The 26,760-nt window shown below is 39.1% G+C and overlaps 1 protein-coding gene across 9 annotated transcripts in view; it reads left to right on the top strand.

Moving 5' to 3' along the window:
• ARMC3 (armadillo repeat containing 3) overlaps window positions 1-26,760 on the top strand; it is a 91,096-nt gene that overhangs the window by 41,934 nt on the left and 22,402 nt on the right. For all 9 annotated transcript variants that reach the window (XR_006890979.1, XR_006890980.1, XR_006890981.1 and 6 more), the window contains exons 9-13: window positions 4,200-4,352; window positions 4,462-4,567; window positions 21,241-21,490; window positions 24,905-25,041; window positions 25,889-26,057. Coding sequence is in view for 5 of the 9 variants with exons in the window: in XM_046678201.1 (XP_046534157.1) it covers window positions 4,200-4,352; window positions 4,462-4,567; window positions 21,241-21,490; window positions 24,905-25,041; window positions 25,889-26,057 (815 nt within the window). In the remaining 4 variants the exon portion in view is untranslated. The remainder of the gene's footprint in view (window positions 1-4,199; window positions 4,353-4,461; window positions 4,568-21,240; window positions 21,491-24,904; window positions 25,042-25,888; window positions 26,058-26,760) is intronic.

The following is a 26,760-nucleotide window of genomic DNA, read 5'->3' as shown; positions in this document are numbered from 1 at the left end:
TTAACCGAGTGTAGCCCGCTCTGCTTTAAAGATGCTATCAGTTTCCTCCCACCATAGCCTTCATCTATCCCTACTATGCTAAATTAATGCTTGGACTAAGGTAGGCTGACCCTGCTACTATGGAATACCAAGCAAGCATAGCACAAAAAGTTAGCTTCCGTTGCTTAGCAGAACTCCATTTTCCAGGTGGGAAGAGATTTACATCTGCCCTAACGTAACTCAACCAACTGCCCATCTGTGTTACAGTGGAGATCCTTCACCATTGCCCGGCAGGTTTCAGCTATTACTGTAAAAGCTTGCATTTCTAATTCAAGAAATTAGATAGAGGAAGGATAGCCTTCCTCTATCCTTTCTGGCACAGTCTCCTTCCTTTCTAAGTTGTTTCCACGTTTGGTAACTGAACAAACACTGGAAAAGTACATCAAATGAGGCTTCAAGTCCAACGAGTGCAGAGACGGTTTATTTTTCTTAGCCTAGGAGGTCTCTAGTCTGGAAGCTTGGTCTTTGGAGTCTCTAGAAAGAGAAATGATTCCACAAAGATCCAAGCTTTCTCGCTGTCTACATATCCCAATACATCCCCAAGAGCGAACCCTCTCCTGATTGGAAGGACACGGCTTTGAGAACCTCTCTCCATTCCAAATTCATCCAGAAGCAGAATTCCCCTAACAACTCTGAACTGCCTTAGCCACAACATTTGTGGGCGGAATCGCCCACTTCCGTCCAGAATACAATATTAGAACAGAAACAACATCCTGTTCCCTAGAGCCAGTGCCAGAGGATAAATTGGCATCTTCCTCATTTACCTGATTATTCTCTTCTATTTTGGTGACTTATTTACCTCCTAATGCTATTTGCCTAGCCAGATCCTCCCTGGCTCCATTCTAAACTCTGCCTTCTTTTCAGATCCTACGTATATTTCTTGTCAACGCCTTTCTATATCAACTGTTGCCTGCCTTGATTTCTATCTACCAGATTTTACATTAGACATGCCTGACTTTATGTTAGTAACAGTTATAAACTCTACAAACTTAATGAGGATTAACAAAGTTATCTCTTAATATTTCTGTATTGAAAGTAAATAATCATGGGGCGAGCCTGGTGGCATAGTGGTTGGATTTGCATGCTCTGCTTCAGCAGCCCAGGGTTCACAGGTTTGGATCCTGGGCACGAACTTAGACACTGCTCATCAAGCCAGGCTGTGGTGGTGTCCCACATACAAGAAAAAAAAATTGGCACAGATGTTAGCTCAGCAACAATCTTCCTTGGGCAAAGAGGAAGATTGGCAACAGATGTTAGCTCAGGGCCAAACTCCTCACAAAGAAAAAAAAAAAAGGAAAGAAAGTAAATAATCATGAAGAAGTTTTAAAATAATTTTCCACAATTAGAAAACTGCATAAGTAGGTTTTAACAAATATTACTCCTTATATTGTTATTAAGAACAATGTAGGTGGCCGGCCCCGTGGCCAAATGGTTAAGCTCACATGCTCTGCTTTGGCAGCCTGGGGTTTCGCCAGTTTGGATCCTGGGCATGGACATGGCACTGCTCATTGGGCCACCCTGGGGTGGCAGCTCACATGCCACAACTAGAAGGACCCACTACTAACAATACACAACTATGTACTGGGGGGCTTTGGGGAGAAAAAAGGAAAAATAAAATCTTAAAAAAAAAAAAGAACAATGTAACCATTAGTATTCATTTATAACATTTTCTTTTTACTTTCCATTATCGTCAAAAAAATTTCTGTAGGCTAGGTAATGCATAGTCATTGCATGTCAAAAACACAGTTGAATCACAGAAACACATAATACGCGGTTTTTAAGTTTTGTTCACTGAGTGAAGTGTTAACATGCATCTCTACCATGGAAAGCTGAGTCGGTATGCCTTTGACCTGGCACCAGGAAGAGGAAGGTGTTAATTACCGTTTTGCCATGAGGTTTATGAACTGGCATTAACATCTCAGCAGGAGCAAGGGTGGCACAGTGGCAACTTCTGAGAATGGTGAAGAAAAGCATCATTACCTACAGATTTATTTTCAGTTACAAAACCTCATGCTTTTTATTTGAATGATACTCAACAAACGTTATTTTTAAAGGACATTACTCTCTTAGTAGCATAATTACCACACCGTCTTTATTATCTGCATAATTAAAACATAAATACTTCTCCGTGTAGCAATTCGGTGCAGATACGTGGTGAACGTGTTAATTCATCTTTGAAATCCATTACAGCTGTGCTGCGCTCAGCACTTTGGAGGTTTGGTGAACAGAGCTGAATTTTCAGAACACTCTGTTGAGAAACCAACTGCTCACAGTACCTAAATAGTTTTAAAAATCTTTCCAATAATGGCATGTATACTGTTTTTTGAATGCCACAATTACACACTCCAAAGTCAGTCTCTTCAAATTAACTCTTTTGGCCAGTTTTCCTGATAGAATCCATGCTCAGAGTGTTGTGTTAGGAAAGCTCATTTAGAGCCATCAGGGAAGTCTTTCTTATCCATCTAAACATTTTAGGTCAGAGACTCTAGAATGACTTCTGATCTTATTTATTCAGGGAAAACTACATATATTTTAAAATATTTTAGGAGCCACATTCTTGAGATCTAAGTATCAATTGCAGCTTTTTTATGAAACACTTATGGCCTGCCTGAATTCTAATTTTATATGAAAAGAGCAAGAGATTAAAATGATAGGGTTACAGGACATGGTTCATGATCGGTTTGAGATGAATGAACAGAAGTGTTATGAACTTTGATGTGCCAGTTAATGGCCAGATTGCTTGGCACACATCTGTGTAGCAGGCCAAAGAAGTATTTGCAAACATGGTGACTCCTGAATGTGACACTGGTTCTGGGAAAGGGGGCGATTTTAAAAAATCGTTGTTGAAAGAAGACAGAAATCACATATTAACTGTAAAATGGAACCCTAGTCACTATGATTTCTGAAGCTATTTCTGGAAAAAAGTTAATTAAAATATATTCAAGTAATGAATTAATTCCACATGTAGATATAATCTAAATTAACATCATCATTTTTGCAGAGATTTTTACTCTAAAGGAATATTCTTCTCTTATATGTCAACATCCTAAGAGCATATATCACACATCCTTCTATTTTATCATGTAAATTGACTTTATAAAGGTTAATTAATGGAGAAGCAAACCTATGACAAAGTTTTTTGAAGGAACTATAAATAAAAGAATTATTTGTAAGTTATTTCTGTTCAAACTAGTGTCTGGTACCCCTTACGGCATTAAAACTGAGGTTGGTTTAATATATTTTTTTTCTAGTACATGCTTTTAGTAAATAGTAACTTATTTAGAACTAACTATAGAATACGAAATAAAAAAATTAGTTTTAATGTTCTAATTTAGTTTAATGTAGTATTTGCTTTAGTATTACTATGAGATTGCCATTTAATAAAAAAATCAAACGAAATCAAGAGAAAAAATTAGGGAACAAAAAGAACATTAAAAATACTTTGGTTTTTAATTTACTGTTTTATAAATGAGGTGAATATCATGCTATGTACTTAGAGTCATAACTTTATATGTTTTCAAATAAAGAAAACTGTATTAATGTATGTTTAGATTATGTTTATGGTGAATTAGCAAATAAATAATTCTTTTAATTTTTGCTATGTCAGCATGTATTATAACTTAAGAGAAAAGATGACTATGATTTTTTGGATACCATTATAAATTCCTTAAGACTTGGGAGCATATTTCATTACTCATTTTTCACTTTCTCCTCTTCTCTTGAGCATCAAGTTCACCAGTTTGTACATTTTAGTTCTTTAAATATTGGTTTTTGTATTTAAAATAAACATCAAATAAATAGGTTTTTGTCCTTAGTGAGAAGATAGCATGTATAAATACAGAACCATGCCAGGCACGTGACTGGTATTAAATAAGATCCTGCTAAATCTGAAACTTGCCTCTTTCTCGTTATAGAATTTTCTTTGCCATAGTGTTGATATCATATAAGGGGAAAGGGAAAAAAGGCAATATCCATAATTCATTTTGCATAATCACCGTGTTCTAAAGGTTAAATAGATATATTTTTTGTTTAGTTCAGACTCTTGACTAAAGCTAGCAAATAGTTTGAAAACCTATCACATTTTGGATGCGGAAGTAATTATACTTGCACAGTTTTTGCAGCCAAATTCTGATTTTTTTTCCCCTTTTGGTTTATGAAAGCTGAAAATAGAAAACTTTTTCACGAACAAGAAGTTGAAAAATGCCTTGTAGCCCTTTTGGGTTCCGAGAGCGATGGAACTAAAATTGCTGCTTCCCAGGCCATTTCGGCCATGTCTGAGAATGCCGGCAGCAAAGAGTTCTTCAACAATCAGGGTAAGCTGAGCGCGGGAAACCGGCTTGAACCTTTTTGGGTTACCTACCACCTTCTCTAGTTTACGTGGATGTTTGTAAAGTCACATTTTTACCTTTCCTTTTTGTGTAGGGATCCCACAGTTAATTCAGTTGCTAAAAAGTGACAACGAAGAGGTCAGAGAGGCTGCCGCCCTCGCCCTGGCCAATCTGACCACTTGTAATCCTGCGAATGCAAAGTAAGTACAAAAGGACTCATTCGGCACGGCCTGTTATGGGAGAGCTAACGTCCGAGATGCTCTCATTTTAATCTTTTGGCTTTCAAGGCAGTTTACATATTCATTCCATAGCTCAGGTTATTCCTTAGGAACTCCATGGAAATAAAAGTCATCAGATAGGCCGGTTTTCCAAAGATATTACAAAATCTTGCCTCTATCTGGGCTTGTTGGGAAAATGTGTGGACCGTTGGATTCAGACAACAGGCTAACTCTTGTGGAAGGTTCCAGTACAAATCAAACTGGATAATGATGGAAATATTAAAGATGACATTATAGAAACATTTGATAAATCTGGAAAAAAATTTTAAAGCTCTATTTTAAGAGGACATAAACATTAGGTAAATCTAAAAACATTTAAAAAATAAATTTAGGGGCTGGCCTGGTGGCGCAGTGGTTAAGTTCGCACGTTCTGCTTCTCGGTGGCCCGGGGTTCACTGATTCAGATCCCGGGTGCAGACATGGCACCACTTGGCAAGCCATGCTGTGGTAGGCATCCCAAATATAAAGTCGAGGAAGATGGGCACAAATGTTAGCTCAGGGCCAGTCTTCCTCAGCAAAAAGAGGAGGATTGGCAGACGTTAGCTCAGGGCTAATCTTCCTCAAAAAAAAAAAAAGAAGAAAGAAAAAAGAAATAAATTTAAAACAACATATCATGGGTAAATACTTTGAAGAAAGGTTGAAAAGGAATGTCTTCTGTATTCCAAGCACTGTGGCATGTGGGTTACATTCTTTTAAAAATTTAATTATCAAGATAATCCATCAACTAATGAGGAAAATGAGACTCTGCCAGGTTACTTCATTTTCGTGGGAACATACATTTATTAAAATAGCCACTTTTAGGAAATTAAAGCCACGTCTGTTGGTCTCCGAAGTCTGTGTTATTTCCCCTACAGAAGATAAGGTTGCCTTATAAAACAGTAAGAATTTCTTGAAGGCAACTTTCATAAATGGAATAGTTATTTACTCTCCCTATATTTCGTATGAGAATTAGTCAGGGTTCTCTAGAAAAACAGAACCAATCGAAGAAATGTATGAGGAGATTTATTAGAGGACTTGGCTCATGTGATTATGAAGGCTGAGAAGTCCCATGATCTGCCATCTTCAATCTGGAGAACCAGGAGCAATGGTGTTGTAATTCAGTCTGAGTCAGAGGGCCTGAAAACCAGGAGTGCTGATGTCCAAGAGAAGATGGTTGTCCCAGCTCCAGCTGCAAGCTAAGTGGCCCTTCTTGCTCCTTTTTTGTTCTATTTGTGCCCTCAGTGGATTGGATGATGCCCACCCACATTCGTGAGGGCGATCTTCATTCAGTCTACTGATTCAAATGCTAATCGCTTCCAGAAACACCCTCACAGACACTCAAAAATAGTATTTTGCCAGCTATCTGGGCATCCCTTAGCCCGGTCAAGTTGACACATAAAATTAGCCATCACAATACGTTAGTTATTAACTTTGGTATGTTATTGTTTTACGGCATTGTGGCTAAAATTACCCTTTTCTAACTTGAAATGAATCTGCCTCCACCCCCATCATATTCTTAATCCATTTCTTACCCGTTCTTTCCCTTCCTCTACTCCCACACAAATATTTTAATGGAATGACTAAAAATCTAACAACGCCCAATAAAAATATAGCCGAGATGCATAAGCATCAAAGCCAAATTGTGTTCCTTTAATAGATACGATCTTTGACATGGTAATTTCCTAAATTCGGGGTCATCATCATCGGGTATGAAAGCACACAAATTTCTAGAGTATTGAGTCCCAGTAAGTAGCAATTTGAAAATAGCATATTTGGTGATTTTTCCAGATAGTCATGCCAGTGCAAAAATCTTATCTGTGACACTAAAACACTTCCACCCCCAGTGCCTTTAGATGTACATATTATCTGGAATACTTTAACAGACCTCCAGAGTGTATAAATGTCTTGATTTGATGTGAGTTTACCTGGCTTATATCATTTCACAATTTTAAGTAAACATAGAAAATTAGGATGGTAAGTAGTTCTAGAGAACACTGCCTTCAGATTTTCTCTTTCAATTATCTGTTTCACAGATTTTTGTCATCTGACTCTGCAGTTTCATTTTGTGAGCACAGAAAAGTCAATTAGGACTAAATGATGCCTGACATTTCCTCCATGACAATCAACTTTATTTTTGTAGGTTAATTTTATTTTCATAAATTTTTAACTGCTGTCATTTCTTTAGCGTATTATATACTGTCCATTCTGATTTTTTTTTTTCGATTTGTGTTTGGTTACGGATATGGGACATGAATGAAATTGGTTTTATAGATGTCCTTTGAGGTCTATACAGTTTTTACTTTGGACTTTATGAGCAAAAAGATGTGAAAATAAATGCTTTTAAGGAGGAAATGGAGTCAGATTTGACATGTTTGTGCCAAACGCTGATGACTGGAGTTGAAAAAGATTCTATAGTCAATCAAAAGGAATGAAAACAAATAAGCCATGTTGTCCATCCTTCTGGTAAGGCTCCTAAAGTATTAACTACTGAAGTTAACCACAGCAGAAGAGAAAACAAAGGTGAATGCTTATTTTTAATAAAAAAATATTTTCTACTCAGATTGTCTTTAAAAAATCATTAGCTTAAACTCAGCATTGGTGAGTGTTTCCAGCATCACTTTTTGGAAGTGGTCCATTCCATCACCTTTCCTAGCAAAGGGCTATAGGACCTGGGCTGAGTCCTGGCTCTGCTGCTGGGGTGGCTGGAGTGGGGGGTTAGAAAGAGTTGAAAGCTGCTTTTCCACCACACCTAAGTAGTAAGGGAAGAAGGCAAAAACCCAGAGATAATGTGTTCCAGGTGCATTTGGTAGATGTTTGGATACTTGATAATTGCTAGTCCTAATTAAGCTAAAATCTAGTTAAGCACTGTGAATACTAATTCTGTTTGTTAAAATGTAACCCTTCTCTTATACCCGTATGTTGATGTGGCCAGATGGATTTCTAATTTGTAAACTCAGGGTACCTTCTGATGTTGGAAGCTCGTTTCATGAACTGAGTATTCATTGGTGTGTTGATAACATGAAATGCTAGCGTAATTTCCATTATGTAACGTATTTTTGCCTGGAAAGTTGTGGGTAAATTAAAATTTTCTAAGTTAAAGGAAAAAATCAACCCAAAAGGAGAAACATACTTTGTGGTGACTCTTTGTAAAAATGACAAATACTTTTTAAAATTAAGTACTTTTATAATCTAAAAATAGAATTTTATAATGCATGTAAAATAATTTGTAATCTAAAATACCTGAATTCAAATTTTCACGTCTTGCTTTCTTACAAAAGAAAACATGCTCATATGTAATAAAATAGTAAGATGATGAGCAATTTTGGTGGCAATGATAAATAAATAGCCAGACCATCCATACCCCTTTGTGGAAGATTTTCAACTTTAATTACAAATATCACTTTAATTGGTACCAAAAGATCTTACCTAATAGTATTCTCTGTGAACAAGGCTTCCTTGACACTCAAGTTTTCTGGATGTTTGAAAATTTACTTCTTTAATCAACAAAGCTTTTTTAAATGTGTAATGAGTTTGGGGATTGGCCTGGTGGCATAGTGGTTAAGTTTGCGCACTGCACTTTGGTGGCGTGGGGTTTGCAGGTTGGGATCCCGGGCGTGACCCCTCATACTGCTGATCAAGCCATGCTGTGGCGGTGTGCCACATCCAAAATAGAGGAAGATGGACACAGATGTGAGCTCAGTGACAATCTCCTCCTCACCTAAAAAAAAATTTGTAATGAGTTTGAATTAAAATCTTCTAAAATCCTTCCCTCGTAACCTTGTGAAACCCATCATACTGTTATTGAACTTTGGGGGGGTGTATTATGGTTCCCATTTGGAGTGAGTGGCATCATACGCTCTACGGTGGAGCTGTCAGGACCCTGCAGGGAGGGCGGGTGCTCTCCCCGCGCTCTGAGTACAGCCTCAGGGCACAGTGCCTTTGGGAGTGATGCATTTCATGGACTCCTCGTTGGCAGGCTGTCAGTATTAATTTTCACTGCTGGCCATAGATCGGATTGGCAGGGCCATCCTGTTGAAGTCCTCTTCAAACCCCTTCCTTTCAGTCAGTTTAAAGCTTGGGTACCAGGTAATCAAGCTTTATCAAATTTTATATAAAAGCCATAAGTGGGGCCTGAGGCTGCTTCTCTAAATGGTGTTTTGGTCCTCAGAGGCCATTTCTTTTCTCTTTTTTGGAGAGTTCTCATATATATTCTGGATATATGAAGTTTCCAGGTATGTGAGCTATGGATAAATGAGACTGTAGTTTAAAAAACAATCTAACAAACACTAATCCCTTTACTTACAAATAAGCCAGTGTTGGGGAGTAAAATGATGAAGAGTAAGTCATAGAGTATGTTCTGGAAGTACATTCATTCAACTTCCAGTAAGTATTTTGCCCGTCCTCTCTGTGTGGAATGTTGTTCTGTCCCAGAATGCCCGCTGCTGGCTCCCTCACCCCCTTCAAGTCTGCTCAAATGTCACCTCCAGGAAGCCTAGCAAGACTGCAGAGTTTAGAGTTGCACCCCCCACACGTATTCTCCCTTCCCTGCTGCCCTTTTTCATAGCGCTTATTATTTTCGAACATACTACATAACTCACTCGTTATGTTTATGATTTATTTTCTGGCCCTCCCTCTGACCAGCACCCGTGAAGGGAGCACCTCTGTTCGTGTAATTCACTGGTAACACACCAAGCATCCAGCATAGTGCCCATCCCATAGTAGGCATTCAGGGGAAATGGGCTTAGACCAAAAATACAACCAAAAGGAGGACAGTGAAAAACAGAAGGTCTGTCAACCAACGCCCATAACATAAAACAGAAAGTGATCTGTACTGTTCTGTTTGTTTGTTTTTGCATAATTTGGATCACAGAAGCAACAGTGGAGACTTACCTGTAAGAGTCTTCTATTCATACTTTTTATTCTTTATTATCTGCAGAATAAAGGTCATTTAAAGGGATAAAAACCTGAAAAGGCAGTGAATAAGAATAAAAGTAACTATTTGAAGGTATAGGAAAAGAGGATAAGAACAGTGAGATTCACTTATTTAAGGTGATAAAAGGAGAAAGAAAAGTAAAATCATTTTTTAAGTGAATACGTAAGAAGTGAGAAGGTAAAGCAACCTGCATGGAAAGAAATAGATAAAAATGGAACCAAGAAGCAATAATGAATTTTATATAAAAATGTACCCCATTTAGTTAATTCAGACACTGTTATCCATCCTTTCTTGGTTCACTACTAATGTTTTTGACAATTCTCATTTTGTAATACTTTTTGGAAAGGAGAAAGTTGTTAATTTTTGAAATAGAAAATACAATTTTTGGCAGAATTTCTTGTTATATTTACCTTGTACTCTTCTGTCCAATTAGTCGTTTCAAAGTTTTACACTGTTTATGCCAGTACTGAAGAATTATTCTTGGCTGACATTCTTCTGTGGAGCAGATCCCACATATTATAAGAGTATATTAAGCTATTAATTTATAACATCACTGCCATCTGTTGGACCTGATCAGAATTAAAGTTTTTAAGTTATCCCAAGAATGAAAAGGTTTAATGTTTTTCATTTCTGTTTGCCAACATTAACTAAATTTTGGCTATTGGTAAACTATGAAAAGATTAGAAAATAGTACGATTGTTGACTAGATATTTTTCAAAAGGTACAATTATTTTAGGAAATAAAACACAATGAACAAAATAAAAATACAAAGAGTAGTAACTACAATTATTTTTAATGCCTATAGATAAGTAAGTAAAAACTGTGGTTTTGCTATAGAAAATACATACTCAAATCTCTATGTGTAAACACACTGATTCTTAAATCTTATTATCTCCATTTCCTTTTTATTTTTAATATCCTTTCTTGACTTCTCACAACAGCAGTGACTCAAGAAAGTTCTAAATGGCAGCACATAGTGATTACTTAAGGAAAAAATTTGATTGATTGCTGGGCCATTGCTGGCCTCCACAATATCAGAGACAAAGAGCTCTTCTCTAGGGACTGTCCTACTGTTGTGTGACCTATGGTTGGGACCACAGCAAAGGAAATGAGGATTTGAGTAAGGAGTACACCCCAAAGGGACTCCAAAAAGAGACAGAATGCTCCCAAATTATATGGATGTATGTTTGAGTACGTTGGGAACTTTTGAACATCCTCATTATTTATGAATGACCTGTCATTTTGTATTATCAGTATTAATATTTCTCTTCACTAACAAAGAAATAAAGCATTGACCGAATCATTTTAATAGCTAGTAGAATTATTCATGGAGGCCCATGTCTAAGAAAGCCATGGAATTTGTAGAGAAGATGCTTAAAAGGTATGCCACCTAGGGAACTTTGTAGAGTATTTCAAGAAAAGGCAATACTTCATTTATCCACAGCAACCCAACTCTCTGTCAGTCATTTCAGTACTGTCAGGGGAGGGCCTGACCATAAGTGACTTCTTAGAATGTTAAATCTCTCTAGTGTAAACAGAAAACACTTTTCAAGGCTATTTTTTCCTCCCACTCCCACCCCATTAAATAGAGTTGGGGGAGGGTAATATATTTGTATACTTATTTTTACCATGTCTTTTACTCTGTAGACCTAAGTATGGACTAATGCTATTCTTTAGAATTGCCTGTATTTTGCTGTGCACTGAAGGCTGTACCGCAGTAAATGATCACACTCACTTTGAAGGAAAAAAAACCCACCTCTCAAAGTTGGCAAAATACCGCAAGTTTCTTTCCCTTCTCTCCATTCCATTATAGAAAGAGATGGGGTATTTACCTCTGAGATGGCTAGAGATGTGTCTTATCACCCTTCGAAAAATAAATTTTAGCGTCTGATCTTGATCGTACTTGTTGGCCAAGACGCACAGGTTCAGTTAGAATAAGTAACCTGGTCACTTAGAATACTTTTTTATTAAAGAAACATTGGCCGTAGAAATAATCCACGGTAATTTACAAAATTAAAATGCAGTCTCATGAAAAATGCAAACTCACGGTATAGACTCAATGTATTGGTTGGTCTTAATAATGCTAACGTTGTGCGGTGATTGTCTTTGTTACACGAGGGTTTTTCCGCAGGGAAATGTTGTCAGTTCCATTTTCCCGTCCAACAGTGAGGGGAACCGTGGCTTCACACTGACCCCTAGTGGCGGTTTCGCAGGAAGATGGGGGAGGGGAAAAGGTAACAGACGGATTGCTCTGTATTTTAGCGAAACGCACACTAATTTAATTTGAAACACTGTCCAGTGTGTCTAAAATAATATTATAAAACATTATTAAAAGATTGCGATCCGGAAAGCATTTCATTGTGATGCTTTTAGAGAGACCATATTCTACTGCTAAATGTGTGTCAATAGATGCTTCCGTTGGTCTCCGTCCCTTTGTAAGGTGCAGTCATTTCAAAATGTTTCCACACATTCGTTGTTCTGGTGGCTGAATATCTGCCCTGCTATGTAACCATAAAGGATAATATAATACACTTGGACAACGTAAATTCATCTCATTGTTATTGTAGTGCATCTAGAGTTGATTTTTTGCTCTCGACTTTGTGTAATAGAAAAGATTATTTTGTTTTAAAATTCTTGTTTATATCGCTTTGTTGTAAGATGCTCCATCCTTTGAATTAGAAGGCTCACGGTAAGAGCATCCTGCGAGATACCTCAAGCTATTTTCAAAACCTTTTACCAAGTTCAGTTTCGTATTCAGGATGTCTCAAACTCTTGTATGAAGGATGATACCTCAAAGAAGTTGTATAAAGTGTTATTTATGACTGTAAAAGGCTTCTGAAATGAATAGATAAAATAGATGGGCAGAGTCATTATGGTAAACTTAAGAATTATTCCTGCGTTCTTTCCACTCAAGTTTATAGAGTGTCTATTTTTTATCTCTACCTGTTAGAGCCTCGATTCCTTCTCTGCCTGATGGAACATTGCTATAACATAGGCTGTCATGGATAGGGAAAATCACACAGGATTTGAAAAAATATATACAATGAAAAGCTGGATTTTGCAATAAAGCAAGTTGATTTGCACATCCCCATTTTAGGTCAGTTGATGCCTACTCGACCTTCACAAACAATTTGAATTTTACTAGCTACCAGTTTCATAAGACCAGGTGAATCCTGTGAAATTTCAGTGAGAAAATTATCCGTGTGCTTTTATTACCTAGAGAGCAGAGGCTGACGTTTGCGTCACCTTATAAAGTTGCTGGCACCTCTTTCAGGTCTGATTTCCAGTGTTACTGATTTTCAGAGGAAATTAGCAAACAATTTGGATACTTTTCTATTGTGTGATTTTTCTCTCACTCTCCCTTTCAATTTGAAGCAGTACTTTAAAAACCTATGTATATTCCATTTTTACTCATCCTTGACTTTTTATATTCATCATTTTCCATGATTTTTCTTCCCTCTGGAAATGGCCTTTATTGCTCACTGATTACACCTAAAGGGAAAGACTTGGGTGGGATTCCTGAGGAAACTGCCCAGCTCTAACCCTGAGAGTACTGGAAATTTGACCGTCTAGCTGAAAAGTTGTTTGAAAATGAAAATTTCATACACACATGCAAATTTAGAAATACGATCATATTTTCTCATGATCCAGGAAATTGAGACAGGCCAAAGGAAAATCTCTGCCCTTGTGGCTTACTGAATATGAGTGGATGATGACGACGATGGTAGCTGGCAAACGTGGGCCAGACCTGGAGCTAAGTACTTGAAATGGAATATGACAGTAAATCCTCAAAGCGGTCCTATCATGTAGGGAATATTATGGTCACGCCCACTTTGCAAATGAGGAAACAAAAGCACAGTCTTTGCCCAAGGTCCCAGAGGTGGGTGGACACTCACGCGGTCTGCTACATACGTCCATAGGGAGCTTGCAGGAGCTGAAACTCAGTCTCCTCCCCTGTGACTTTTTCTCTCTGCCTCCTGCCCAATGCTTTCTGAACTTCTCCAGGTCTTCCCCACCAAAATGTTTCCCTTCACCTTCCTGATTGCTTTGAATTCTCCCGACTGGACTGGCCAGGGCTCCTTGAACTCCTACAGACAGCTTTGCAGGAGGGAGCTTTCATCTCCTCCTTCCTTCCTACCCTCCTTCCACCTTTTTCCCAGGTCCCTTACCCCGTTATCCGTCCTCTCATCCTCCCCCGCCTCTTCCCCCTCCTCCTATAAAGAGAATAAGAAAGAGGGGAAAAAAAAAATGTATCCAGCATTTAGAATTTCCTACTATGCTATACATCAACAGTCCACCTCATTTCTCATTCCCTGAGGAATGAAAAAGTGAACCAAGTAGATTCTAGCCTTTTTCTAGAAAATACTGTGCTTTTTAAAGCTTCAGGTGGATACTTGTGAAAAATGTAAGGGACTAAAAAGTCAGAACACCTTGGTTTTCATCCTGTGTCTGTTGATTGAATTGCTTCATCAGCAAATTTTAGTCTCTCTAAATTTTACCTTTCTTAACTATAAAATAAAAGTGAATCTAGATTATCTATTACATTTTGTGCCTCTGAGTGATTCCCGTCTTCCAGTATCACAGAGAGCCTGGAACACAACTGGCACTAGGAGTTAGATGGGGTCACTCTTTACCACTTTTATCATTTTATCCCAAAGGCTAAGGAAGTTATTATCTATGAATTTAGGTTTCTTTTGTGATTATTTCATCATTCCTTGGCCGTTCTTTGTGCGCCAGGCGCTGTTCTAGGTGGTAGGGACCCTTTAGGGAACAGGATGAAGGGTCTGTGAAACTGTTTTCTCAAAACTTACATTTTAGTCAGGGAGACAGACAGCAGAGGAATAATTTTACAAAGGTAATTTCAGAAGTGATAACAGTGTAGATTAAATAAAACAGCGCAGTGTCGTAGAGCAGGGCATGCATGGCACTGGGGTTGCAAAACGGGTCGGGGGGGAATGACCTGGAGCTCGTCAAAGACCTCTCTGAAGAAGTGACATGAGAGCTGATACGAATCAGCCCCTCCTGGTAGGTGCCAGGGGTTTTTGCGCCCTTATTATTTAGTTAAGAAAATCGGCAACATAGTATCTCTAATTACTCTGGGATTGTGTCCCTCGTCATCCACAGAGATGTAAATAGACTGATTTCCAGGCGAAAGAGAAACACTTGGTAACCGCACAAGCCATTTATTATGAATATTCTAACACCTTGACCGTTATTCCTGTTTTATCAGGAGACAAGTCAGCCATGGAAAATGAAGACAGTTGTTCTTTCCTGATGGCAGCTAGTTAATTATTGGCAGGTTTTGCAGCTTTTGAAACAGAAGGCGGCATGTGTGGAAGTGAAGTATTGCGATGGAACAGATAGGTCAATAAGGATTCCGTGTCACTTTTAAGAAGATTACATTTGATTTCTCCAGACTTTGATTGACTGCCTCATAATTGGTAACAAAAACCTGAAGGTGCTGGGTTAGCACATCCTAGTCTCTTTGCAACTAGCACTTCTCACTTGAGAAGCCACGCTATCACAGCAACTGTAGCAGAAAAGCATGCTCTGACAATCTCCAACTCAAGCCTACTAAGGGACAGCAATATGATAGAGACTATATGGTTTCACATACTTTCAAATATTTGTTTGCATTTTTCTTGTTTTGCTATAGGATGCAAAATTTCACGCATTTGTTTCTGTGGCTGGGTTTTACTTTAATAATCATGTTACTTTACACCCTCCATTTTAAGCTTTTGCCTGCAATTAATTGTGACTCTCTCCTTTACTGCTGATGAGCTTCTTTAAATAATATTTCTTTAAAAGGAGCAAATTCTCCTGGCTACCTTTGTCAATCCCGGAGTTCAGCCTGAGTTTGGGGACACATATTTCCGTCTTCTGCGGTGGTGGGGCTGCAGTGGGGTGAGAGCTGTTTGAGACCAGAAATTGATCAATTTTACCCACACACTCGACTCCTTGGATCATTACCTTCGTTGAAAATGTGGCTGGAACGACAGTCAGGAATCCTGTTTGCAGCATTCCAAATCTGGCTGTGAGAAGCAGGAGGCCAGTGTCCCAGCCCCCACGCACCTGGACGCAGTCACCGGGAGCCTGCGAGGCTTAACGGCAGCTACCAGAGTTGCTGCTACATTTCCACCCTCCTGACCACGTGCAATGTGTCTGCCGCCGATACGTCTTCTTTGGTGAGGAAGGGAGACATGTGAAAAGTCATGCTGGTGGGAACGGTTGTAATCACTGTTAACAAACAAGGTCCTGATTGCCAATATTACCATCTGTTCCATTGAGTTCCACATATTACCCTGTATGTGGGCTCTGTTAAACAGATTTCTGTACGGCCCAAGGTCACCCTTGATTCATGTAACCAGCCTCTGCAGATGGGTTAATGGGAACCTCCACACTGTAGCAAGGATCAAATTCTGAGAAGTACCAAATAGCGTCGTCTGATGCCACGACCCAAGTAAACCGTCAATGATGTCTGCAAAGATGAAATATAGACAGACATCCCTTGATGTATGAAATGGATATATCCCTAAAAAGTTGTCTAAAGTACAAGATTTTATTTATTAAACTCCACAATAACTTCCCTGAATAATTCGAGAGTCATTGAGGGTGGGGAGGAAGGAAACTGATTTCAAGAGCAGCTGGAAGTGACGCAAGGAGAGAGCCCAATTTTGTTGGGTCCTGTCCCTTCTCGCAAACGTACTTACTGCTGAGCTGAGTTCTTTCCCCTCCACCCTTCGCACCTGCAGAGGTCTTCTTCATCACGCCCCTTGAGCTGATTCAAGTCAATTAAAACATCTTGATCTTCTTGGCACCGGGGATATGAATAAGACTCACGCACTGCCTCTTAAGAAGGAGGCGCCAGGTGTAGACATAGCAGAGAGGAGGGAGCGATTAACAAGGAGGGGCAGCAATGGTCACGGATGCGTTGGCAGAGGAAGGGCGGTTGAGCAGGTTTTGAAGGTGAACTGGAGTTCCTCAAGCAGAGGTGTGTGTGTTGGGAAGGGCGTTTTGGCAAAGAGAACGTGACTGCAAAGACACACAGCCATGAAATAGCATAGTGTTTTCAGTGAGCCTTAAGTAGACACTATTTGTGTAATTGAATTTTTCCTTACCAATGTTCTTCGTGTCTGTGCTGTAAGGGGGTTTTTCATTGTGTGCTTGGGGACTTACATGAAAAACTTCGTGCTGAATTCCTTTCCATAACAAGTGCTATAAAATAATATTGCGAGATCGTTGCTGCTCTTTGATTATGAACATTTGTGCCAAAACGTCATTTCTTTAAACAAAAAGAAAAGAAATATATATATTTATATATATGTTTAGCAAGCAAATGCTCTGAGCTCATGGAAAAGAGAGACCTAATCCAGTTTTGGGGTCAAGATAGCTTCCTTGAGGAAGACAGATTTGTGCCAAACTTTAAGAGATGAATGGGAATTATCCGGGAAAAGAGTATGTCGGGAAGTGAGGCTGGCACAGGGGAACACGCTGAGGAGGACAGAGCCTGGCATGTTGCAGGTTGCCAGAAAGGCCGAGAGCACAGAGGAGCGGGGCCGCGTGGGAGAGCGCGGAGGCTGGTGAGGGAGGCCAGGATCTGTGCATGCAGGGCTCAGGGCGGCGTGAGAAATTTGGGGCTGCATGCCGACCAATGGGAAACCATGTAAGTTCTAAGTAGGGGAGCAATACGATTAAATCTATTATTTCAAAAGATCACCTTAGATGTAGGATGGAGAAAGGATTCAAGGGAGAGAGGAGGGACCTGCCGGGAGAGTGTTTATATCAATCCATAAGAGAGGATGTTGGACTGGACTCGGTGGGAGAGATGGAGATTAGAAAAGAGAGAGACTTGAGAAATATGGAAGACAACAGTCAGGACCTGGTAATAGAATGGATACACAAGACATGTCAAACTTCACTTCTATTTACATATCTCAAAAGATATCAACAGCTGTTTTTATCCGTTTCTATATTTGGTTTTTAGGTTATTTTCAGTTTACACTTTAAACTTGTGCTTGATTAAATTCCAACAGGATGGAGACTCATGATAGTAAATATCGGAAAATATTTTCAGATTATTGTGACGACATATGGCCCTATAATTTTGGATTTTGTAACAAAGCAGTTTGACTTCTGTCCCATTCGTTTGGATAATGCTATACTATCTAGGAAACTGAAATGTGTTTCTAAAATATGACAGGCTTCAGCTTGTGTGTGTATTAGACACAGGGAAAAATAAAACAGAATGTCTTGGGTTTGAAAGACACAAAATTAATGCAATTCTTTTTTCAAAAAAAAAGTACAGATTCTGGGCCAGCCTTGTGGCTCAGTGGTTAAGTTCACACATTCTACTTTGGCGGCTTAGGGTTTGTGGGTTTGGATCCCAGGTTTGGACCTACACATCGCTTATCAAGCCATGCTGTGGCAGGCGTCCCACATATAAAATAGAGGAAGATGCACATGGATGTTAGCTCAGGGCCAGTCTTCCTCAGCAAAAAGAGGAGGATTGATGGCAGATGTTAGCTCAGGGCTAATCTTCCTCAAAAAAAAAAAAGGACAGATTCTGCACTCTATTTCTATCAATGAAATTCGTTTTTTAAGGTAAGAATAATAGCTTGATTTTTTTCCGCCATAATAATTTAGTCTGTTAAGCTTTTTACACTTAAACAGAGCTGCACATTGCAAATTTGGGCAGATACGTACATATAATGCAAGTTGTTCTCCCAGCTGTGCGTGTGGGATTTGTTCTCCCGTGCTGGCAGTTAAGTTCAATTTAGTAAGAGCTGTATTCCACCGTGTACCAGAATCTCTGGTTTTTTAAGCAGCTAGGTTTTTATGTACTTCCCTTTACTGCCTCCATAAAGAGCAAAGAAAAGGCAGAAGGTAGAGATACAAATGAACCAGGGAAAACTACGCCTTTGTACAGAAGGGAGGAAGCAACCCAAGCAGAAGGGTCCAGAGCAGAGGTACTCCTAAGGAGAATTCCTGTGTCTCCAGGACCCACGTGTTTTATAAACAAGAGAAACTGAATTGATGGAGTGTGATCCTATGTACTCACTTAAATTTTCCAAAAACCCCCTTATATCACAAAAGACAAAGCCTTTGAGGATTTACTGGTATGCATTTACCTAAAATACTTCTGGCTTCCATCATGGATACCACTGAAATACCTCCATTGTGTGCTCTTTTTTCACTCTCCAAGACATTTTAAAAAGTGAATGTTGGGCTGGCCCAGTGGCGTAGTGAAGTTCGTATGCTCCACTTCAGTGGCCTGGCATTTGCTGGTTCGGATCCCAGGCACAGACCTACACAACACCCATTAACCCATGCTGTGGCAGTGTCCCACATACAAAATAGAGGAAGATTAGCATAGATGTTCTGCTCAGCGACAATCTTCCTCAAGCAAAAAGAGGAAAATTGGTAACATTTTAGCTGTTAGCTCTGGGCCAATTTTCCTCACCAAAAGAAAAAAAAAGAAAAGAAAGGAAGGGGAAACATTATCAAAGGAAAAACCACTGAGAGACAAAGGAATTGTGCATGTTTATAATGATTAAAAACTACAAAGTATTTGGTTTAAGGGACTGATTGCATCAAGTGCTTGAAAAACAAGTCAAAGGAAACAAAATGATCTTTGAAAAGGTCTAAGTATATATTAATTCACTAGAATATATGCATAATTTAAAATTTTTGCTGGCAGTTTAAGAAAATTTCAATGTTTCAACTATAAGTGAAAATAAGAGAAGTTTCTGGTAAACTAACATGGTAGGGCCTCCAAATTTTCCCTTGTTCATAAAATCAAACGACCACCATGTCAATTAATAATAGGAGGGAGAATTGAAAGTGAAAATATCTTGAGTGTTTATTTTATCCCCTAGGAAAGGAAATTAAATGCTGGCCCTCAGGCTATCAAAGTGAGACGCAGGGCCTTCCTCTCAACATTTTTATAGGAGGAAATTTTGGTTACATGTCATTTAACCAAATTTTACTTTTAAGGGATGTCTTCCCCAAGAAAGAGTGGGAGATAGCGCAAGAAGGGTTAAATATACACCAAAGACTGGATGGACTATGGGAGAAATGGAAGTAGGCGCTGACTTCGCCTGGGTATCAGTAGGGTGTGTGTTCTGCAAGCCAGGGCTGGGAGGTGCCCTCAGGGTTAACACCAGTGGAACCCTCCATTCTCAGAGCTGCCGCCTCTCATCATTTCATTGCTGCCCAGTCGCTGTGGTCCAGTCTCCTTCAGAGTTGGTCTGTGCCTCCATCACAGCTTCCTTTCACCTAGAGTACCAGCCTCCTGATGGAGATTTTATTTGTTTTCTGCTTTCTGATGGACAATTGCAATAACTTCTGCTCTTGAGGTTGTCAGTTCTCCTTTCCGATCAGCAAATTTAAGTGACAGTACCAACTTCAATTTAATTCATCAGAATACAAGATGATGGGCTAAATCATATATCCTCACTTGTTCTTTTAAATTTTGGTTATTAATATAATCTTAAATGAAAAGATAAAGAGATATTCATGTTATTGGAGTCTCAAGTATGTTTTTATTGTCTTCATTGCCTCTGTTACCATGATGATTTAAGTCACTTTTTAACACATAATTTGGGGTCTTCCTTTAAAAGCAGGATGCTCTATGTATCTTGTTGCTCAGAACATCTCTTATTTGAAGCAGTTCCAAACATTACAGAACATAATTAAATCGTCTTCCACTAGTTAAAATGATCCCTTTTTTATTATTACTACTTTATGAGCTTTTTAAATGATTGCAAAGCAAGGACTATAGAAAGTATGATATTCTTAAAAGGAAGATTAGGCTTCCTCGTTGTGAGGAAATGTTCATATATAATGGATAACTGTAGTCTTTTTACACTAGAAATAGGAAATTTAACAACTGAATATGCCTACATTACTGAAATTATCTATGTCAATATCATGACTTTGATCTTTGATGTTTAATTTGCGTAAGCAACGTTCACCTCCCAAATGATTTGCTGCCTTCAAATATGTTAACCTCTGCCTACAATTAACAACTTAACTTGAAGAAGAAGATAGACTAAAGAATTTTAACTTAATCAAGAGTTGCCATGCTCGCTCATTCCTCTTATTTAAAGCTTTGTTTTCCTACTGGCTAGGAATATTTTAATAGACTTTCTTTCAATAGAATTTCCTGGTCTTATAAGTATCACTGAGTTAAAAATGAGCAGCTGTAGAGCCAGCCCTGATGGCCTAGTGGTTAAAGTTCGGCACAGTCACCACTTCAGGGGCCCAGGTTCAGTTCCCAGTCGCGGAACCACACCACTTGTCTGTCAGTTGCCATGTTTTGGTGGTGGCCGTCAGAGAAGAACTGGAAGGACTCACAATTAGGATATACAACCATGTACTGGGGTTTGGGGAGCCAAAAACAAAAGAACAGCTGTAGCAGGGTTTCTAAGAAGTAGTCATACATTTTTCTATAACCAAAAGCTGTAGAAGTAGGAAAAGGATTATTTAAATTCATTTATACCTGACATTTTCCCAGACTCCATTTAAATCACTAGTGCCTCAATTCTGGGCTCATCACATTGTAATTAATTCCTTTCTAAAATTGTCTTTATGTACTCATTTGTTTTATCAGCTTGGTTGTACGTTCCAAAGATAATTTCTCGAACACGGATGAATGACATTCATTTCTCCTTCATTTACCCAGTGCTGCTGCCGAAGCTGATGGCATTGAACCATTAATAAACATCCTGTCCAGTAAACGAGATGGAGCTGTTGCCAACGCGGCCACAGTGTTAACAAACATGGCAATGCAGGAGCCCCTGCGTGTAAACATACAGAGTCACGACATCATGCACGCCCTCATCGGCCCGCTGCATTCTGCCAACACGGTCGTGCAGAGCAAAGCAGCTCTCACTGTGGCTGCAACTGCCTGTGATGCTGAGGCCCGGACAGAGGTGAGAGTTTCAGTAACAATTGTTCTCTTGTTTTTCTGGTCCGTACCATATTGATAGATTAATTGGAAACATTTTCAAGTGTTTGAACCTACTCATCATTTAAGTCCTTCAAAATTGGTGCAACACTTTGGAAAACAAATTGGCATTATCTAGCAAAAAAGATGAGTGTACTCTATAATTTGTTTCTAAGTATGTACTTATGACAATCTCTTGTCTCTGTGCACCAGGAAGTGTTGTTTATAATATCTACACAACTGGAAACAAACTGATTGTCCAATTGTTAAGAGAATAGATAAATAAATTTGTGGTATATTCATAAAATGGGATCTCACATCCCTGAAAATGAACGAACAGCGGCTACAGACATCAACAGAGCTGAATCTCAACAAGCATTATGCTGAGCAAAATCAAGTTGCAGAAGAGTACATACTTATGATTCTATTTATATAACACTCAAAAATATGCAAAGCTAAGCAATATGTTGTTTAGCCATATGTACGTATAAGTCAAAACTATCAAAAAAGCAGGAGAATGATTAAACCCAAATTCAAGAAAGTGGTGGCCTCTTGGGGGATTAAGAGGGTAGATGTGATTGAGAGGAGCAGGCAGGGGTTCAAGGTCATTGAAATGTGCCATTTCTTGAGCTGAATGGTAGACAAACAAGTGTGCCTTTTACTATGATGCTTTAAATTATACATATGGGTTATACATAATCTTGCGTTTCTCTTGTATTTCAAAATTTAAAAATATAGAATTGCTCTTTTTACAAGTCCATCATATAAAAGTGTTTGGTTCTATTTATAAGACACTTTATATAAACCCACAATCATCCCTTTTTCTCTTGCCTTTCTCATATTTATCTGTCATATGGCACTCATTCAAACAGCCTAGGACTTTGTTCCTCTCTCCCCAATGTAGATAACAATAGCTAACATTTATGGAGCACTCACCATGCACCAGGCACTGTGCTAAGCATTTTAAATGCATTTAAACCTCACTTGAAATAGGTATGTTTGTAGTCCCCATTTTAGAGATGAGGAAAATGAGATTTAAAGAGATAATGTGCTTAAACAGAGCTGGTAAGTTGGTAGGTCAGGAATAGGCGAGCAAATCTTTCTGAGTCCAGAGCCCATGCTCTCACACTATGCTGTCTGCTCAGACAACTAACAAATCTTTTCTCTCTGTCTTTAAGATATCTATTTTATCCTCCTTCTTTGTTCTTATTGACTCAATACGTCCTTAAAGTGGTAAGATGGACACCAAATATTTATTTACCAACTACCGTGTGCCAGGCAATATGGCAGGCATTGGCAACATGGTGATCAATGAAAGGGTTTTGATCACACCTCCACGCAGCTTGCAGAGTAGTCCTCTATTTCCTGGAATACTGCAACTGACTTTACTGCTCTCCCTACCCTGCCACCTCCTCGTCCCCACACTGCCTCCAGACTGATCTTTCAAATGTATGACCCTCCTTGCATCATTACAAGTGCCCAGTGGCATGCCAGTGCTCATGGTGAAAGTTAAGCTGCTTAGCGTGCTATGCAAGAGCTCTTGACGATCCGCATCCACCTGCCTGAGCCCAAATTCTCTTCCCAGGAGTAACTACACTCCAGAAATATCTGTAATTCTGTCAGTATGCTCTCTTCTCTTATTTATACCTCCTTGATTTCTCTGCTTGGAAAGCTAGTCTCACTCTTGTCCACCGAATAAAATCCTGTTTCTCCGTCAAAACCCAGCTCAGCCATCCTGTCCCCTATGGGGCCTTTCATCAGTCCTCAAACTTGGGTGCGTCTTCATCCTTCTTCCATTGCGCCCTATACATGCCTTCCTTGTCCTCCGTTTTGCATTGTATGGTTCTTGTATGAAAGACCATAAACTCCTTGAGTCTCCAAGGAACAGAATTGAGGTTTTTCTCCCCGTGTCTGTGTCATTAATATATACCTGGCATATGTGTGTGCTTAATAAACAGTTGTTAAATTAATTAGTAAATGAGTAAGTGGAGGAATGAATGGAGGCATTAATAAATGAATCAGATCTTTGCCAAAAGAACACATGGGGTTAAATAACTTTGTATTATACTCAGAAATAAAGATGTTCAGAAATTTGGTCTGCTAAGCATAAGATGCTTCGAGAAAACTCTTCTAAGCAGTCCAAGTTATATACGCTGATGTGTAATCCCTCCCAGAGTCCCAACATTTGAGAAGAAAATGACTGAGAGTGGATCATACCCCACAAGGGCTCTTGTCTTCAGATAATACACATAGAGACGGGTAGAATATTCTTTTTGTCCTCCAGGTTCTGATAATACCATATTGCATTTTGGACAGTGAGACAAGAGCTCTGTCAAATATTTTTTTTTTTCTGATAGGAATAATTTTATACATGAGGAAGTTCTTTTAATAATGTAATTAATGTAACTCTGTCCAATTCCTTGTTCTCTTTCTTCTCTTTTTCACTCCTTGGAGAAGTGAAGAGAAGACTGCAGGGATAACAAAAATGGGTCTCTTTCTAGGCACTTGCTTCCATGTTGCTTTGGCCACTCTGCTGACTTGGCGATAGTGTCCAGTGACGTGGGTGGCACTTGCCTGCATCAGTTCCTGCTGCCCAGCCTTGGGGACTGTATTAGTTTCCCATTACTGCCGTAACTGAGTGGCTTAAAGCCATACAAATCTATTATCTTACAGTTTGGGAGGCCAGAAATCTGAAAATGGGTCTTATAGGTTAAAATCAAGGTGTCAGCAGAGCTGTGTCCCTTTTGGAAACTTTAGGAGAAAATCTGTTTCTTGCCTTTTCTAGCTTTTCCCATCTGCCTGCTTTCTTTGTCTGTGGCCCTTTCCTCCATCTTCAAAGCGTTACTCCAGTCTCTGCTACCACACATCTCCTTTCTCTGCTCCTGGCGCTCTCATCTCCTTCTTGTCAGGACTCTTGTTATTAAATTAGACCCACCTATAATCTAGGACAACCTCCCCATCTCGAAATCCTTAACTTAATCACACCTGCAAAATCCCTTCAGGGGACAAGGACGTCTTTGGGGGACCATTATTCCATTGACCACAGGGCCAGACAAACATTCTTTGTTGAGGAGCAGAAGGATGAACACAGGACGTCCCACTTGTAGGCAGTGAGACGATAGGCTGTTTGTCCGGTCCCCGCCCCATGGAACATCATGATGACCGCCCTCGACTGCTTTACTGTCGTCTCTTCTTGACTTTGAACAGAAAACTGGGCTCCTGTCTGTAAGGTTTTGCAATAGATGGTTTTCCTTGAATTTAATAAATCCAAATATAGACACAACCTAAAATGTTTTCACATAGTTAAAACCTTTTAACAATCAAATAATGAGATTCTTTTAAAGCGTAAATGTTTATCTCCTCTACTCTAAAATGTGTAAATTTTGGTTTCTACTTTTAGTTAAGAAACGCAGGTGGACTGGAGCCCCTGGTCGAGCTCCTGCGCTCCAAGAATGATGAAGTGAGAAAGAATGCCAGCTGGGCTGTAATGGTCTGCGCCAATGAGGAGCTGATGGCCTTTGAATTATGCAAGCTCGGGTGAGTGGAGCTGGCTCAAGTTTCTGGCTCAGATGAAGAGCAGAAGATGAAGAAGCACACTCCTGAGGCCCAAAGAAGGTCAAGCAGAGTCTGCATTCCCACCCTCAGGCTGCAGAGCGCTCAGGGGCTCTGCGTGTCACAGCACCGGCCTTACCTCTGAAGGGACTGCCTAGCGGAAACTGAGTCCCTTCCTCTCGCTTCCACTTAGCGCTTTCCCTCACCACCTTTACGAAATCCTCTTCCACGTTTCCTCTTCCACTTTTTTATCTTGATAAATGCTTCTCTTTCACTTTCTTCTACTATTGCTAAACACAATCCTATTTGACTTTCAAAGCTAAAATAAGATGGACACGCCCAAACTACCATCTCCATTTTTCTCTCTTCCCCACCCAAACCTTGTCATTAGAATTATGCGGTTAACTGGCCTCCCCAAATCTGCTCTCCTCACCACCAGCAGATGAGTTAGTTGCCTTTAGCATATCAGCAAATAGGGTTTTAAGATTCTACGGACAGGTTTACCCTATTTCTAACCATTTTTATTCTTTGTATCTATCTCCTGGTGAGCTGAAACAGTTGGAGTCCAACACTAATTTTGCTTTAAATGAAGAACCGTTTTTCTGAGCGTCCTTTTTAACTGTTTGAATATGGGTTACTACGTGGCATATATGTTCTCTAAAAGGCCTGCTCTGTCTTCATCATTCTGTCAGTATCACTTTATCTCAAAGAGTGGATGGCTTTAACCTTCCGTCTGAATTCTTCCTTCAAGATCTTAGCTAGGTATATAAATGAGAACTTAGTGTTGGATTGCCTGTATAAAGCTAATAATGCTTTTTCCTTTTGTTGACAGGGCCTTAGATATCCTTGAAGAAATTAATCTCTCAGTAAGTCGAAAAAATAAATTCAGTGAGGCAGCTCATAACAAATTGCTCAACAACCACTTGTCTCTGAAATACAGCCAGACTGGGTATTTGTCATCAAGTAACATAATTAGTGATGGATTCTATGATTACGGTCGGGTAAGTGGCAGCCCTAATTTTTCTTTTAGTTTGTGTGATAATTTCTTCTTTAGTCATGATGCCATTACATTGCAACTCTATAACCACCTAACAGACCTTATATTTTTATAGACAGAAACTGGGGGGTCAGACTTCATCCTTAGCTTTGTCTGGCTATAAGAGTTTGCATTTGTGTACAGTTTTAACTAGAATCTGATTACTCGTGCTTAAATCAGCTGACTAATGCTAGTCTTGTGTTTCAGAGAAGATAGAAGGAGCATTTCATTTGAGGGGTTCTGTTACTTTTAGGGCTCAATGCTAGTGATAAAAATTGAAGTATAATGTTTTCATTTTATTAATTATAATCTAATTGAAATTAATGAAATCGTAATATTGAATTTTAAAATATAATGTAGAAGAATATTATTTGACTTCACATTTCTGATTATGATTTTAAAAACAACATATAGTGTAATGCAGTGTTAATGTTGAGAGAAATGGGAAGCTAAAATTTAGAATCTTGAGGACTTTTTGACATTGCTGCTTAAATCAGCATTTTCTTCTTCTTCTGGAAACCAAAAGCAATAAGGAGAATGGGGAAAATTTCAAAAATCCACCAATCCCAGTTTAGGCAAAACTAGGAAACAGATAGGATCCACAGACTTCCCCCAGATTTAAGAGTTACTAAAAGTCCCTGAAATCAGGCAGAAGCTGTGCAAGAGGG

The sequence above is a fragment of the Equus quagga genome, chromosome 12 (assembly GCF_021613505.1).
Source record: "Equus quagga isolate Etosha38 chromosome 12, UCLA_HA_Equagga_1.0, whole genome shotgun sequence".
In the NCBI taxonomy this organism is placed as follows: domain Eukaryota; kingdom Metazoa; phylum Chordata; class Mammalia; order Perissodactyla; family Equidae; genus Equus; species Equus quagga.
Note: the sequence above shows the minus strand (reverse complement) of the source record. Positions and strands in the feature narration are given on the sequence as shown.